At 38.2% G+C, this 14,823-nt stretch overlaps 1 protein-coding gene and 1 long non-coding RNA gene across 2 annotated transcripts in view; both read left to right on the top strand.

Moving 5' to 3' along the window:
* Window positions 1-8,834, top strand: part of LOC311289048 (uncharacterized protein) — a 32,720-nt gene extending 23,886 nt beyond the window's left edge. Inside the window, exon 4 of the mRNA XM_084406800.1 lies at window positions 5,836-8,834. Within this exon, the coding sequence (XP_084262926.1) occupies window positions 5,836-7,103 (1,268 nt within the window). The 3' untranslated portion in view covers window positions 7,104-8,834. The remainder of the gene's footprint in view (window positions 1-5,835) is intronic.
* LOC311289381 overlaps window positions 1-14,823 on the top strand; it is a 174,932-nt gene that overhangs the window by 117,735 nt on the left and 42,374 nt on the right. The gene's annotated exons all lie outside the window — the stretch shown is intronic.

The following is a 14,823-nucleotide window of genomic DNA, read 5'->3' as shown; positions in this document are numbered from 1 at the left end:
TCTGAGATATATATATATATATATATATATATATATATATATATACTCACCTAAAGGATTATTAGGAACACCATACTAATACTGTGTTTGACCCCCTTTCGCCTTCAGAACTTCCTTAATTCTACGTGGCATTGATTCAACAAGGTGCTGAAAGCATTCTTTAGAAATGTTGGCCCATATTGATAGGATAGCATCTTGCAGTTGATGGAGATTTGTGGGATGCACATCCAGGGCACGAAGCTCCCGTTCCACCACATCCCAAAGATGCTCTATTGGGTTGAGATCTGGTGACTGTGGGGGCCATTTTAGTACAGTGAACTCATTGTCATGTTCAAGAAACCAATTTGAAATGATTCAAGCTTTGTGACATGGTGCATTATCCTGCTGGAATTAGCCATCAGAGGATGGGTACATGGTGGTCATAAAGGGATGGACATGGTCAGAAACAATGCTCAGGTAGGCCGTGGCATTTAAACGATGCCCAATTGGCACTAAGGGGCCTAAAGTGTGCCAAGAAAACATCCCCCACACCATTACACCACCACCACCAGCCTGCACAGTGCTAACAAGGCATGATGGATCCATGTTCTCATTCTGTTTACGCCAAATTCTGACTCTACCATCTGAATGTCTCAACAGAAATCGAGACTCATCAGACCAAGCAACATTTTTCCAGTCTTCAACTGTCCAATTTTGGTGAGCTCATGCAAATTGTAGCCTCTTTTTCCTATTTGTAGTGGAGATGAGTGGTACCCGGTGGGGTCTTCTGCTGTTGTAGCCCATCCGCCTCAAGGTTGTGCGTGTTGTGGCTTCACAAATGCTTTGCTGCATACCTCGGTTGTAACGAGTGGTTATTTCAGTCAAAGTTGCTCTTCTATCAGCTTGAATCAGTCGGCCCATTCTCCTCTGACCTCTAGCATCAACAAGGCATTTTCGCCTACAGGACTGCCGCATACTGGATGTTTTTCCCTTTTCACACCATTCTTTGTAAACCCTAGAAATGGTTGTGCGTGAAAATCCCAGTAACTGAGCAGATTGTGAAATACTCAGACCGGCCCGTCTGGCACCAACAACCATGCCACGCTCAAAATTGCTTAAATCACCTTTCTTTCCCATTCTGACATTCAGTTTGGAGTTCAGGAGATTGTCTTGACCAGGACCACACCCCTAAATGCATTGAAGCAACTGCCATGTGATTGGTTGATTAGATAATTTCATTAATGAGAAATTGAACAGGTGTTCCTAATAATCCTTTAGGTGAGTGTATATAATGTAATTTACGATGTTATGATGAACTACATGCCTTTCTCCACTGATGCTGAAGTTGTTTAAAGCGTTTCAGCGAATGCTGATTTTTAGAAGGCTGCTGTCTGACTCAAGATGGCGATCAGGAATGTGGAGTGTGTAACATACAGGCGGGCATACACTGCGATATTCGTCCGATTTTGAGCCAAATTCTGACTTGTGCGACTCTTTTTCAGGTCGGGCCAATTTTCAGCTTTTTCGATTAACCTCTCCCGACCGGCAATCGGATGGTCGGATGAATTTCTGGCATGTTAGAAATTTTGGTCGCTCCTCGTGACTATATCGCACAGTTGAAGCAGAGCTACGAACCGATTGCCCTAAACTCAGTGTTTTTTCCCTCACTGCGCCTGCTCGAAAACAGAAGTTTCATCTGCAGCAAGAAATAAATAAAAACGAAAAGAGGGAGATCTTTAAGTTCTGTAGTTCAAACTAGCTACAAATTACTGTTGCTTACCTCCAGTTCGTGTTGCAAAAGGGATTAACCATTACCCACTTCTTCCAAGCCACCTGCGATGTACACTTCGCCTCTTTTATTAATTTGTTAAACAATGTTTTTGAAATAAAGCTGTTTTTAATTTTCATTGATGAATTATTGCAGTGTTCGGACATATTATAGACTGTTAATAATTAATGATATGCCTATAATTCATTGTAATCGACCTAAATGTTTAAATGTCTCTTTTGTGGGTGTGCTTCATTTCTAAGAGTTAAATGAAGTTCTAAAAAGTCCTAAATAGTTTTGTGTCTTATTGACTCAGTCGTTACACCAGTATTTCCACTTGCCATTGTGCAGCGTTTACTACAGTTAAGTTGAGCAAGAGGATCAGGTATTCTGAGCGGGTGTGAGTGAGTGCAGGGGGGGGGCTAATTTACATATTAATGGGTCTGCGTATACCAAATGAAGCAAGGGTGTAGTTACAATCATGCTCTGAAAGAAAACTTCATGCCTTAAAATGAATGTCTCTAAACTTTTAAAGGAAAAAAAGGTTTAAATATGTAATTTTGATGATCAAAGCTGAGTTTTAACACTAGAACTACCAAGGCAGTCATTTTGACCGTTTTTAAATTTTACAGTGTAATAACTTTGTTAAAATAAAATCAATGTGGCTGTAGGACTCTGACTTTTCCTAAATATGTGTATATTTTATTCTGGCACTGTTATTTTATTAAAATCACAAAACAGTTCTGACTATTTCTACCTAGAATGGCCATTGCAGTCATTTTGACTGCACGCATTATAGATATCATAAGTCCGCTACATTTCCCGCCATTGAGAGCAGGAGCAGCAGCAGATGGAGAGAAGGCAGTGCCAAGTAAAGGAGGAACTGCAAAAAAAAACTAAGGAGACATGTGCCAAATGTCACAAAGTAGTGTGTGGGAGCTGCACACGAAAGGCGGTGTTTACCTGTGTGGACTGTGCGTAAGCATCAGTGAATGATGCGGGGTGTTTGCGCCGTACAAATAAGCCCACTTGGAGGAAAACGTGTTAACCTGATTTTGTTCGTTAATATTTTTTGTTCACTGAAACAAATCGTTCTAAAGCAGTTCGTTTTCTTGTTTAGCTAATGTTCATGTTTTTTCTTGTGTTTATTGTGCTGCATACGTGTCCATGAAAGTTTTTACAATGTATTCAAATGTATATAGCCAGGTAGTGTTTTTGTTATTGTATATATGTTATAAGTTATTGTATCATAAGATTAGTTTTTATTGTACAAAGAAAATAAGAAAATATTTATCAATTAGGCTGGAAAATACATTTTCACATTCATTTGAATTAAATTTTTGTGTCCTGATCTTTATTATTACCTATCGTAACATTGTAGATCCATTTATTTTTAAATTTTGTATTGATTATTGAACTTATTTACAAACAGGGCTGTACTAAATGGTATGAAGCGTTGACGTTTCCTAACTTTGTTGCATGTCTATTCACGTGGTGAGTGCGGTGAAAAAAAATTTTTTTTGACGCACAACTTTCCTCACATAGAGAGGCAGCACCTGTCGGGGCAATCTTTCTTTTGTGCTTGTTTTAATGGCGATGACCTCATAACATGATGACAGGAATTAAAAGCATTGGAAAACTTAAAGAGAAGGTTCAAATGTAGATATGACATGACGAAAATGACATTCAGTATGGCCATATGAACGTCAAAGAATGACCGCTGTGGTCGTTCTAGTAGTTATGGAATTCCGGTAGTTCTAGTGTTAAGGGATAAAATTACTGACTACAGGTGGACTTTAACCCCTTAACCGTCACCCCCCTTTTTTTCCTGCATCGACATGAAAATCACTATCCAAACTTAAATGGTTATAATTCAAGAATGCTTTGGAATATAGACATATGGTTGGTCTTGTTTTAAAGAAGACATTTGGGAGATTATAGTAGAAGTTAGGTTAAATTATAAATGATGAAAGTGAAACAGAAAAAAAGTTACTCAAAAATTTGAGTTTATGAAATGTACAAAATAACAATATAATTATTTATATTTTATATATGATATATATTTTTGAAAACATGTTTTACTCTAAACCTGAGAGAAAATCAAAGCCAAAAATCTCAATTTGTGTTCCAATTTTTATATTGATATCTCAAAAATGAGCTTTCATTAAGATTTTGTTTGGGGGCAGTACCAAACTTTTTCATTAGATGACATCCAAGCTGCATTACTGACCACATAAGGGCGCTTCCATTCCCATATATGGTTTGATTGATCTGAGCCAAATATTTCCATAATTTCCATGCAATTTATGAAGTAGACATCCTATTCAGAAGTAGTATGGGCGGTTTGGCAGTATTTGATTTGAATTCAACCTCTAATAAACGCATAAAAAAACACTTAAGTGCATTATAGCTCGCTCCCACATCAAAAATCCATAATTTTTTTTCTTTTTATTTAAAACATTTTCAAAAACAGTTGGTGGAAACAAACTGAGGATTCTACCAATCTTTCATTATTTTTCATGTTCATCGCTATTTCAAAATAAAGGCCTGAACATGCCTAATGAGTATGAAATATTCTTGTTGCAAATTGATAAATTACTGCTCCTCTGTAATTTGTTAAAGTCATTTTAAAACTTGAGATTATAAGCTTTCAAATGATATATAGTTTGTCAATATTACTTATGGTTTTTATTGTTGTAAAGATATTATTGTTTTGAATATATAAGGGGTTAATGAAGTTCCAGATATAGGTTTTGGAGGAGTCTAATCATTCTTGACAGTCTTGTCAATCATCATTTAAGAACATATGAGCAGAACTTTGCAGCTTTTTCTATTAGGGATGCACCGAAATGAAAATTCTGGGCTGAAACCGAAAATTCTGGATGCACTTGTACCAAAAATGTATTTCTTATTTTAAATGTATTCTTATTAAACTTTGTAATAAAAAATTAATGACTCTGAATAAAAACAAAATCAAGCCAATAAAATAACCACACTTTTATTTCAAGTAACACAAAAATTGGACAGAAAATAGGCCTATATTAAAATATGAAATATCATTATAATAATATCAGTAGGGTATATCAATATATTATTCTTTATTCAGTTCTGTGCTGCAGAATTAGATTTAACAGATTTATTTTTTGACCTGTTATCAAAATAAAGTAGTCCAAAAAAGCTATTATTATCAGAGCATGTGAGCAGATAGCAGGGAGAGGATCAAGAGGATGGCGTCACTTGAACAGCGTTGCCCAGCATGGCTATTCACACCATTTTACAGCACAGTAGGGCTATTGCAAACAGAAAAAAGTCCAGACTTTGCCTTTCCGGTGAGTGAGCGCGAATGGTACATGCGTTTGGGCTGTGAGTGACTGAGCAGAGCGCTTAACACACACACGGAGGTTGCAGCGGAACATTGAGCAGAATGCGCTATGAACACGGAGCGTAGAGCACAGCGCACACACAAAACACGCTTCGAAGTTGTGCATCTTTTGGAAGCGGAGCTGCTCGCAAAGTCACAAAACATGCTGAGTCAGAGTGAAACCTAATCGCTGAACACAGAGGGAGCGGGGTGGCATATTTTCTGCCTTTTTCCCTCTTTCGGCCAAAAGATTAATAATTCGATCAAACCGATCATTTTCGGCAGCTGAAATTTCGGTGCATCCCTATTTTCTATGTAATGTTACTTTGTTGTTAATTTTATTCCTAACTTACAAATCATTCACTCACTGACTTTTTACACATAAATATACATATTTTTTAAATACAAAATAGTTCTAAGCACTTTGTTTTATGATCTGTACTGACAATGAATATTTATTTTTTTTCTGTATAAATAGGATTAGGTAATTTTACAAACTGTAACTATGCCTTTATTGTCAGTACTGGACTTGCAGTTTACATGGGCAGGTTATTTTGTGCTGTGTGTAATGACCGTGTTTGTCCTTCACCAAGGGACACCCGGAAAACCCGGGATAAGATGGGGTATATAGCCTAAATGTTGTTGGTTTTGATGCTAAATATTCTGATGTCTTTTGTTTTGTGCCATAAAACTGGTGTCAACTTGTATTTGTCTTTTTTCATCTTAGACCTGATGGCGCTGAAAGAGGAGAGTTCCAAGGAAATGGAAGAGAAAGATAATTATGAGAAACGTCATGATTTCATGACTGGAAAAAAATCTACACAGATTGAAAATACCTCACGGAAAAGAACTAAAAAGACAGGAATTAAAAAGAATTTCACCTGCCAACAGTGCGGAAAGAGTTTTGATCAACGTGGAAACCTTAGAGTCCACATGAGAATTCACACTGGGGAGAAACCTTTCACCTGCAAACATTGTAAAAAGAGTTTCAATGAAAAAGGAAACCTTAATGTTCACATGAGAATTCACACTGGAGAGAAGCCTTACACCTGCCAGCAATGTGGAAAGAGTTTCACTCAAAAAGGAAACTTTACAAACCACTTGAGAATTCACACTGGAGACAACCTTTTCAACTGCCAACAGTGTGGAAAGAGTTTCAGTGAAAAGGGAAACCTTAAAGTTCACATGAGAATCCACACTAGAGAGATCTCATTCACCTGCCAACAGTGTGGAAAGAGTTTCACTCAAAAAGGAAACCTTAAAAAGCACATGAGAATTCACACCGGAGAGAAGCCTTACACTTGCAGACTCTGCGGGAAGAGCTTCACACGGGAACTAGGCCTTAGGTATCACATGCACATTCACACTGGAGAAAAGCCATTCAAATGTTGTAGGTGTGGAAAGAGTTTCGCACGTAAAGTGACCCTTGAGGACCACATGAGAGGTCACACTGGAGAGAAGCCGTTCACATGTGGTCAGTGTGGGAAAAGTTTTGTAGGAAGACAAAACCTTAATAAGCACATGAGGATTCACTCAAGAGAGAACTATTTTAAATATCATCAGTGCGGAAGTAGATTCGGAGACATGAATCGCCTTAAGAATCATGTAATAACTCACTCTGGAGAGAAGCCTTTCATGTGCAATCACTGTGGAAAGAATTTTACAAATAAAAGAAAGCTTAAAACTCACACGAGACTTCACAATGGAAAGAGGCCTTTCACATGTCTTCAGCGTGAGAAAAGTTTCACAAATCAAAGAGACCTGAGACGTCATTTCCAAATTCCCTCTGGAGGAAAGACACTGAATTGTGATCAGTGTAATACAATTTTTATTTTGCCATTATACTTACAGATACACCTGAAAAGTCACACAGATTTGAGACCCTATTCGTGTTCTTTGTGTGGAAAGAGTTTCAAATGGTTTAGCAATTTAAAATCGCACCAGCAAATGCGTATCTGTGTGAAATTGAGGCTACGGTCAAGCCGCCGTAGATGAATGTGGGCCAAATCAGATTTTCTTCTCAATGTGTATTTGTCGTGAGACTGTTCACATGACCTTTATACACTCACTGGCCACTTTATTAGGTTCATTTGTTACTACTTGTTAACACAAATCTTTAATCCTCCAATCACATGGCAGCAACTCAGTGCATTTAGGCATGTTGAAGTTCAAACTAAGCATCAGAATGAGAAAGAAAGCTGATTTAAGTGACTTTGAACGTGGTATGGTTGTTGGTCCTAGACCGGCTGGTCTGAGTATTTCAGAAACTGCTAATCTACTAGGATTTTCATGTACAACTATCTCTAGGATTTACAGAGAGTGCTCAGAAAAAGAGAAAATATCCAGTTAGCGGCAGATCTGTGGGCTAAAATGCCTAGTTGATGTCAAGAGAATAGCAAGACTGGTTGGAGCTGATAGAAAGGCAACTGTAACTCTAACCACTCGTTTCAACCAAGGTCTGCAGAATAGTATCTCTGAACACACAACACACAACACTTCGAATCTTGAAACAGATGGGCAACGGCAGCAAAAGATCACACAGAGTGCCTCTCCTATCAACTAACAACAACAAACTTGGGCTACAAATGGAAAATAGCCCAAAATTAGATAATAAAAGATTGGAAAAATGTTTTCTGGTCTAACGAGTCTAATTTCTACTGTGGTATTCTGATGATAGGGTCAGAATTTGGCGTTTAACAACATGAAAGCAAGGACCCATTTTGTATCAATGGTTCAGGATGGAATGGGGGATATTTTCTTGGCATACTTTGGGCACCTTAGTACTAATAAAGCATATTTTAATTGCCACAGCCTACCTGAGTATTGTTGCTGACCGTGTCGATCCCTTTATGACCACAGTGTACCCATCTTCTGATGGCTACTTCCAGCAGGATAACGCATCATGTCCCAAAGCTCAAATAATTTCAAACTGGTTTCTTGAACGTGAAAATTAGTTCACTGTATTCAAATGGCCTCCACAGTCACCAGATCTCAAACAAATAGAGCAGCTTTGGGATGTGTTGGAACGGGAGATTCGCATGATGGATGTGCAGCTGACAAATCTGCAACAGCTGCATGATGCCATAATGTCCAAAATCAAACCGAAATCTCTGAGGAATATTTTCAGCACATTGTTGAATGAATTAAGGCAGTTATGAAGGCAAAAGGGTTCCAACCGGGTAATAGCAAGGTATACTTAATAAAGTGGCCGGGGAGTGGGGTTGCCAACTGTCCCGTATTAGCCGGGACGTCCCGTATATTGGGCCTCATTTATTTGTCCCTTACCACCAATTCACTTTGATTTCGGGCAAATCAGTTTCGGCGAATGCCAAACAACGTGATTGTTGTTCATGAGTCCAACATCCAGCCATGAAAGAAAACATGCATCTACTGAGGGAATAATATGCTGATGTGATTTGTTGCTCAAGAAACATTTCTGATTATTATTAATGTTTAAAACTGTTTTTTTGATCAGGATTCTTTGATGAATAGAAAATTCAAAAGAGATTTATCTGAAATAGAAAGCTTTTGTAACATTATAAATGTCTTTACTATCACTTTTGATTCATTTAATGTGTCCTTGCTGAATAAAAGCAGGCTATTACTTTCTTAAATTTCTTTCCAAAAATAAAAATGTCTTACTGACCCCAAACTTAGTGTAACCATAGTGTATAGTCTTTTTCAGATAAATGCTATTATTTTGAATGATGGTTTGTGTGTTTGTATAACATTACAATTTTTTTTTTTTTAAGCAAAACAAATGTTTATGTCTGAGAACCTTTTATACACATTCTTAACTGCAGACACTGAAATGACATACACTGTGTGATACAGTACAAAATATTTAGATTGTCCCGTATCTTGCAACCCTACCGGTGAGTGTATGTGGTCCATATCAGACACTCATCTGATCAAAAAATTATTTCTGCCACAAGTAAAGGTATAAAGGAAGATGTATATATATTTTTTTAATTATACATATTTTTTTGCTGTTTTTGTTTAGTGTTGTATGCCCATGTATTTGTGTTATTTTTTTTTTTTTTGTATTTTAGAAATGTATTAGAAATGCCCATGTTAAGAAACTCGCTGACAAAAAAAAAAAAAAAAGCCTATGGGGAAAAATAAAGTACTACTACGACTACTACTGGGTAGGCTACTATACAATGAAAATAACTCCATAGCACTAGGAAAATGAAAATTATGGTTCGGTACATACTTCGGTTTTGAAGTCCCCGTTTGGAATGTTTTCAGTACAACAGTGGAATTTGTTTGATTAAAGAGTGGTTTATTGAACAACGTCTCCGTTACTTATGTAACCTCGGTTCCCTGAGATAACGGGAACGAGTATTGCGTCTTTGCTAGACGCTACGGGGGAAACTAATTTTCTCAGAATTTTGAAGCCTTTAATTAAAAAAAACGCATAACTGCAGCGATCTGAGTGCGCTTATGGTCTGGTTAATGGGAACAACATGAACCTATGGCGAAGCAGCATGTCCGCGCGAGCCAACCGTGGTGCATCCCGCCGAGAGAGTGCAGAGCCCGCCGAAAGGGGCGGGACATCTGCCTATAAAAGCAGCTCATTTTCGCCATAGGAATCAGGTTTAATTCGACTGAAGCGACGAACGGCAGTCTTGTAGCGACATAGCACAGCCGTCTACGCAATACTTGTTCCCGTTATCTTAGGGAACCGAGGTTACGTAAGTAACCGAGACGTTCCCTTTCAAAACGTTTACATGTATTGCGTATTTGCGAGATGCTATGGGGGACCAATCCTATCACGCATACTATGTGAGCAGAATGACATGTTCTAGCCTTAGCCTGGGACGCTTGGGTAAGGGTCCCTAGGTGATAGGACTAGGGAAGGGCAAGTTATGCCCAGCAAAAAAAGGGGGCTCGGACTGTGGTCGGAGCCTCCGGATAACGGCTAACGGCTCCAATCTGATAACGACTGGGGTCCTTCGATGGGGCTCAATCAAATAGGTCAGTTCGTTGCTGATGGAGAAAAAATCTGATTCCTATGGTGAAACTGTCTCTTGGCTCATGCAAACATGCTGCTTTGCCATATGTTCATGCAGTTCCCACTGACCAGCCAATAGACACGCTCAGATTGCTGCACTGTTATGGCTGTGCAGTGGCACTGCGTTTTTGAATTAAAGGCTTCAAAATTCAGAGAAAAGGAGTTTCCCCCATAGCGTCTAGCAAAGACGCAATACGAGTAAATGATTCGAAAGGGAACTATAGTTCTGTCTTTAAATAATTAAACATCTGTCAACACTGTTGCAACCAGTAATAAAACAGTACAATTTACATAACATCTAAATAAAATTTCTCTCAAATAAATAAACATATAATAAAATATATATTATGGTGCAGCATTTAGACAATTAACTGTGCTTGAACTACACTGTACTTCTATCAATATCAGTGGCGGTTCCTGGGTTTTAAAATAGAGGAGGCACATTAAATTGTAATGTCTGGTGACCCCCTGCCGTGCTTGATGATGACGATGATGATGATTATTATTATTTGCCTAACTACTTGAAATGGCTTTTTGGTCACTTTTAGACAGAAAATTACACTCATACAGTAATATAATACAAATATAATTTCACTCACCTAGCCTATCACTTGAAGCAAACATCCATAGTGAGCCATACCATGCAGTGAAAAAGCGCCATTAAATGTGCGTGTTAAAAGACTGCTTTGGGCCATTTAGTGAAGCTGACTGCTGTAGACTATATATCCAGCTTAGGCATTGAGTATTCTTGTTGGTATATATTATTTCTCAGCGCAGTGGTAGCAGTTCAAACTAACATCACGTAATTTACGTCTCTTCGATGATTGGTTGATATGCCAAGGGAGGCTAGCCTCGCCTGCTATGTAGCTTGTCTCAACACTCCAAAGCGCTGAAAGTGAAACACTCGATGGTGATTGGCTATTTTTTTTTACCAACTGAGGCACAAGAGCCTCCCCTTCTCTATCTATTAGCAGGTGTAATTACATCGGCAGATTTGGCACGTCCGTGTGTTAGAGTGGTGAAATTACAAAGAAACTTCTCCCATTTTAAAAATCTTAGGTAGGCTGTGCCTCCCCTGATGAGCCACCCCTGATCAATATTAGCAGCTTTCAGCTTCACATTAGTTTTGTGCAACAAAAATTGTAACAAAAAAACAAAGTAAAAATCTGAATTTGCAGGGCAGATCTTCTGGCACTAACAATGTCTGACATAATAAATACATAGACCGCTTTGGAACGTTGCTGCGATACGTCAATGCTTCATCCTCAAAGTCCTGTTTGTCCTCACTCACAAATTCCCTTATTTCATTGCAAAGATATTGTTGCCTTTTAGCATCAAGACCCTTTGGATGGAGTTGACAAGGCAATGCATTTGGGTCAAGAGTTATGTCATTTTTGCCCAAGTCTTTGTCACTGTTTATTTTTTTTTATTTTTTTTTTTTATTGTGACCAGTGTGGAGTCCTTACTGAATGAAAAATAATCATTTTTAATGCTGTCTAATTTTCTGAAATATGAACCCAAGAATGTGCTCCATTCATACATGGGTACAAGAACAGTACTGTCCTCTTTACCACAAAGACATGGTACATTGACACCAGATGCACTGGAGCTTTGAACTACTTGGGCAATATCATCCAAGCAGTCATCTTTATTCCTCCTCAAGTTTCTTTTAAAGAGTCCAAAGCAAAACTTTGTGTGACCAGCAAGAAAGACGCTTATTGTGACTGACACATGGCGACCTGCCGAGACACGCCACAAAAGATACCACATAATTAACCAATAATTCTTATTTTGCCCCGCACAGTTATCTGCGTGGAGATGCATGTGCATTTCACACAGTCCATATTTCTCAAGGTAATGGTGCAAAAGGCTAATAACACAGTTGCTACCTTTCCCAGTCTGCATGGATTCATCCAACAGGAAAGTGACCTGTTTTGACAAGCCCTCACATGCTACACCAAAAACTCCACAAAAACACTCTACAGTGTTTTAAAATACATCGGACCTGACTGGAGGGGATCACTGGGGTAGTGAATATGTTGTGCAAAGTCCATGCTATAATGTATCATCCCCTCAAAGCTATAAGGAATGTGTGAACCTAACTCTAAAGGGGGTCGCACACCGGATGAGAAGCGCAACGCAGCGACGTGTCAAGTCAAGTCATCTTCATTTATAGCGCTTTTAACAATATGGACTGTTTCAAAGCAGCTTTACAGTGATAATAGGAAATTAAAGTAACAGAGATTGTTTTGGCTTTACAGCAGCTCAAGAATAAAGTTATTGTCCAGCTAAAGTTCGTTTAGATTGATTCACTTCCGTTGAAAAGATCATTAGTTATTAACTTAGGGGCTGCAAACACGACACCGTTCTAACAGATAACCCTTAACGCGCTCCGGCCCGCTCATTCGCACAACAACAGTGCCTGGTGGCTTGAGAACGCAAATCTTGAAATAGGTTCCAAGGTGCAAGCCTTGAAGAAAAAAATAAATAAAAATAAAATAATATATACATATATATATATATATATATATATACGGGGTGCACATTTGTATTGCGTGTTTAGTCTATAGTTATGCGGGTTTGAATATATATGTGCGCAGGCATGTAGTCTTTCTTTACAAAGACCTCACCAAATGACTTGTCTGACCTTAAAAATGTATAATACAGAATTATTTATCGCTTCCGAGTATGTTAGTGAACCGAGTGAACCGGAACTATTTTGACACAACGTTTTATCTGTACAGAGGTAAAGGGAAGGAGAAAGGGGCCTTCACAGGGGAGAGACTAGTTGACACTTCAGGGCTGCGTTGTCATCGTGTCCAGGCGCAGGTCCTTCATCAGATCTGCATCCGGCGGACTGCGGTAAACCTCAGGATGAACAGAGAGACTAATGTTAGCGTAGTATTAGCGTACATCATTCTTCTTATGATGTAACGAGTACATCAGGATTTATGGGGAGTGTTCCTGATTCCGGCTGACCTAATCTATGCAGCCTAACATTGAATTAAAGAAGTTTATAATGTGTTATGTGTATGCTAGGCCAAAGAGATGTGTTTTTAGTATAGCTTTGAACTGACAGAGTGTGTCTGCTTCCCGGACAATGTTAGGAAGACTGTTCCAGAGTTTTGGTGCTAAATAGGAAAAAGGATCTACCGCCAGCAGTCGATTTTGATATTCTAGGTATTATCAACTGGCCGGAATTTTGAGATTGCAATAGACGTGAAGGAGTATAATGCGTTAAGAGCTCACTCAAGTACTGCGGAGCTAAACCATTTAGTGCTTTGTAAGTAATCAGCAATATTTTAACATTTATACAATATTTAATAGGGAGCCAATGCAGTGTTGACAGAACCGGGCTAATATGGTCATTCTTCCTGGTTCTGGTAAGAACTCTAGCTGCTGCGTTTTGGACCAGCTGTAATTTGTTTATTAAGTGTGCAGGGCAACCACCCATAATAGCATTACAATAATCTAGCCTTGATGTCATGAACGCATGAACTAATTGTTCCGCATTTGTCATTGAGAGCATATGACGTAATTTAGATATATTTTTAAGATGGAAGAATGCAGTTTTACAGATACTAGAAACGTGACTTTCAAATGAAAGATTGGTATCAAAGAGCACACCCAGGTTCCTAACCGACGACGAAGACTTAACAGAGCAGCCATCAAGTGTTAGACAGTATTCTAGGTTATTACGTGAGGACATTTTTTGTCCAATAATACTCCATACTGAACTTGTGATCGATAAGACATCTCTTCATTTACTGCTACAAACTGATAACGGTCAGATAAGTATGATTTAAACCATACTAATGCAATATCACTAATGCCAACATAATTTTCGAGTCTATTTAAAAGATGTTGTGGTCAATAGTGTCAAATGCAGTACTAAGATTGAGTAACACTAATAGAGAGATACAACCACGATCGGATGATAAGAGCAAATCATTTGTGACTCTGATGAGAGCTGTCTCAGTACTATGGTACGGTCTAAATCCTGACTGGAAATCCTTGCAGATACCATTTATTTCTACAAAGTTACATAGTTTTGAGGATACTGCCTTTTCTAGTATGTTTGACAGAAAAGGTAGATTCGAGATCGGCCTGTAATTGACTAATTATGTAGGATCAAGTTGCGTTTTTTTTAACAAGCGGTTTAATCATAACCAGCTTGTTTTTAGTATGTAATTCAGTTAATGTAAGTAAAAAGTCCTCAAAACAGTTACAGAAGTAAACAGTCACCAATACAATAAGAACGAAGAAACTAATTACAAACAAAACTGACAAAAAATACAACAGAACAAAAATACAAATTAAATAAACAGTGCTTTATGTTTTTCAGGAAGATGTACTAGTGGTACTAAGTATGTTAAAAACTTTACATGAATTAATGATATTAAGAAGAGGATCTGTGACCTCTGGAAGCATCTCTTTCAATAGCTTAGTCGGTATAGGGTCTAACATACATGTTGTCGATTTAGATGATTTAACGAGTTTAGAAAATTCTTCCTCTCCTATAGCAATGAATTAATCGAATTTTTCCTCAGGGAGACTAAAATGCACTGCCTGATGCGATACTGTAGTAGACGGTTGCATAGTTATAATTTTATCCCTGATATTATCAATCTTGTAAGTAAAGAAGGTCATAAAGTAATTACTGCTGTGCTGCTTGGAAACTTCTGGGCTTGAAGCTTT

This window comes from Rutilus rutilus (assembly GCF_951802725.1).
Source record: "Rutilus rutilus genome assembly, chromosome: 4".
In the NCBI taxonomy this organism is placed as follows: domain Eukaryota; kingdom Metazoa; phylum Chordata; class Actinopteri; order Cypriniformes; family Leuciscidae; genus Rutilus; species Rutilus rutilus.
This window is presented reverse-complemented; position numbering and strand designations above follow the sequence as displayed.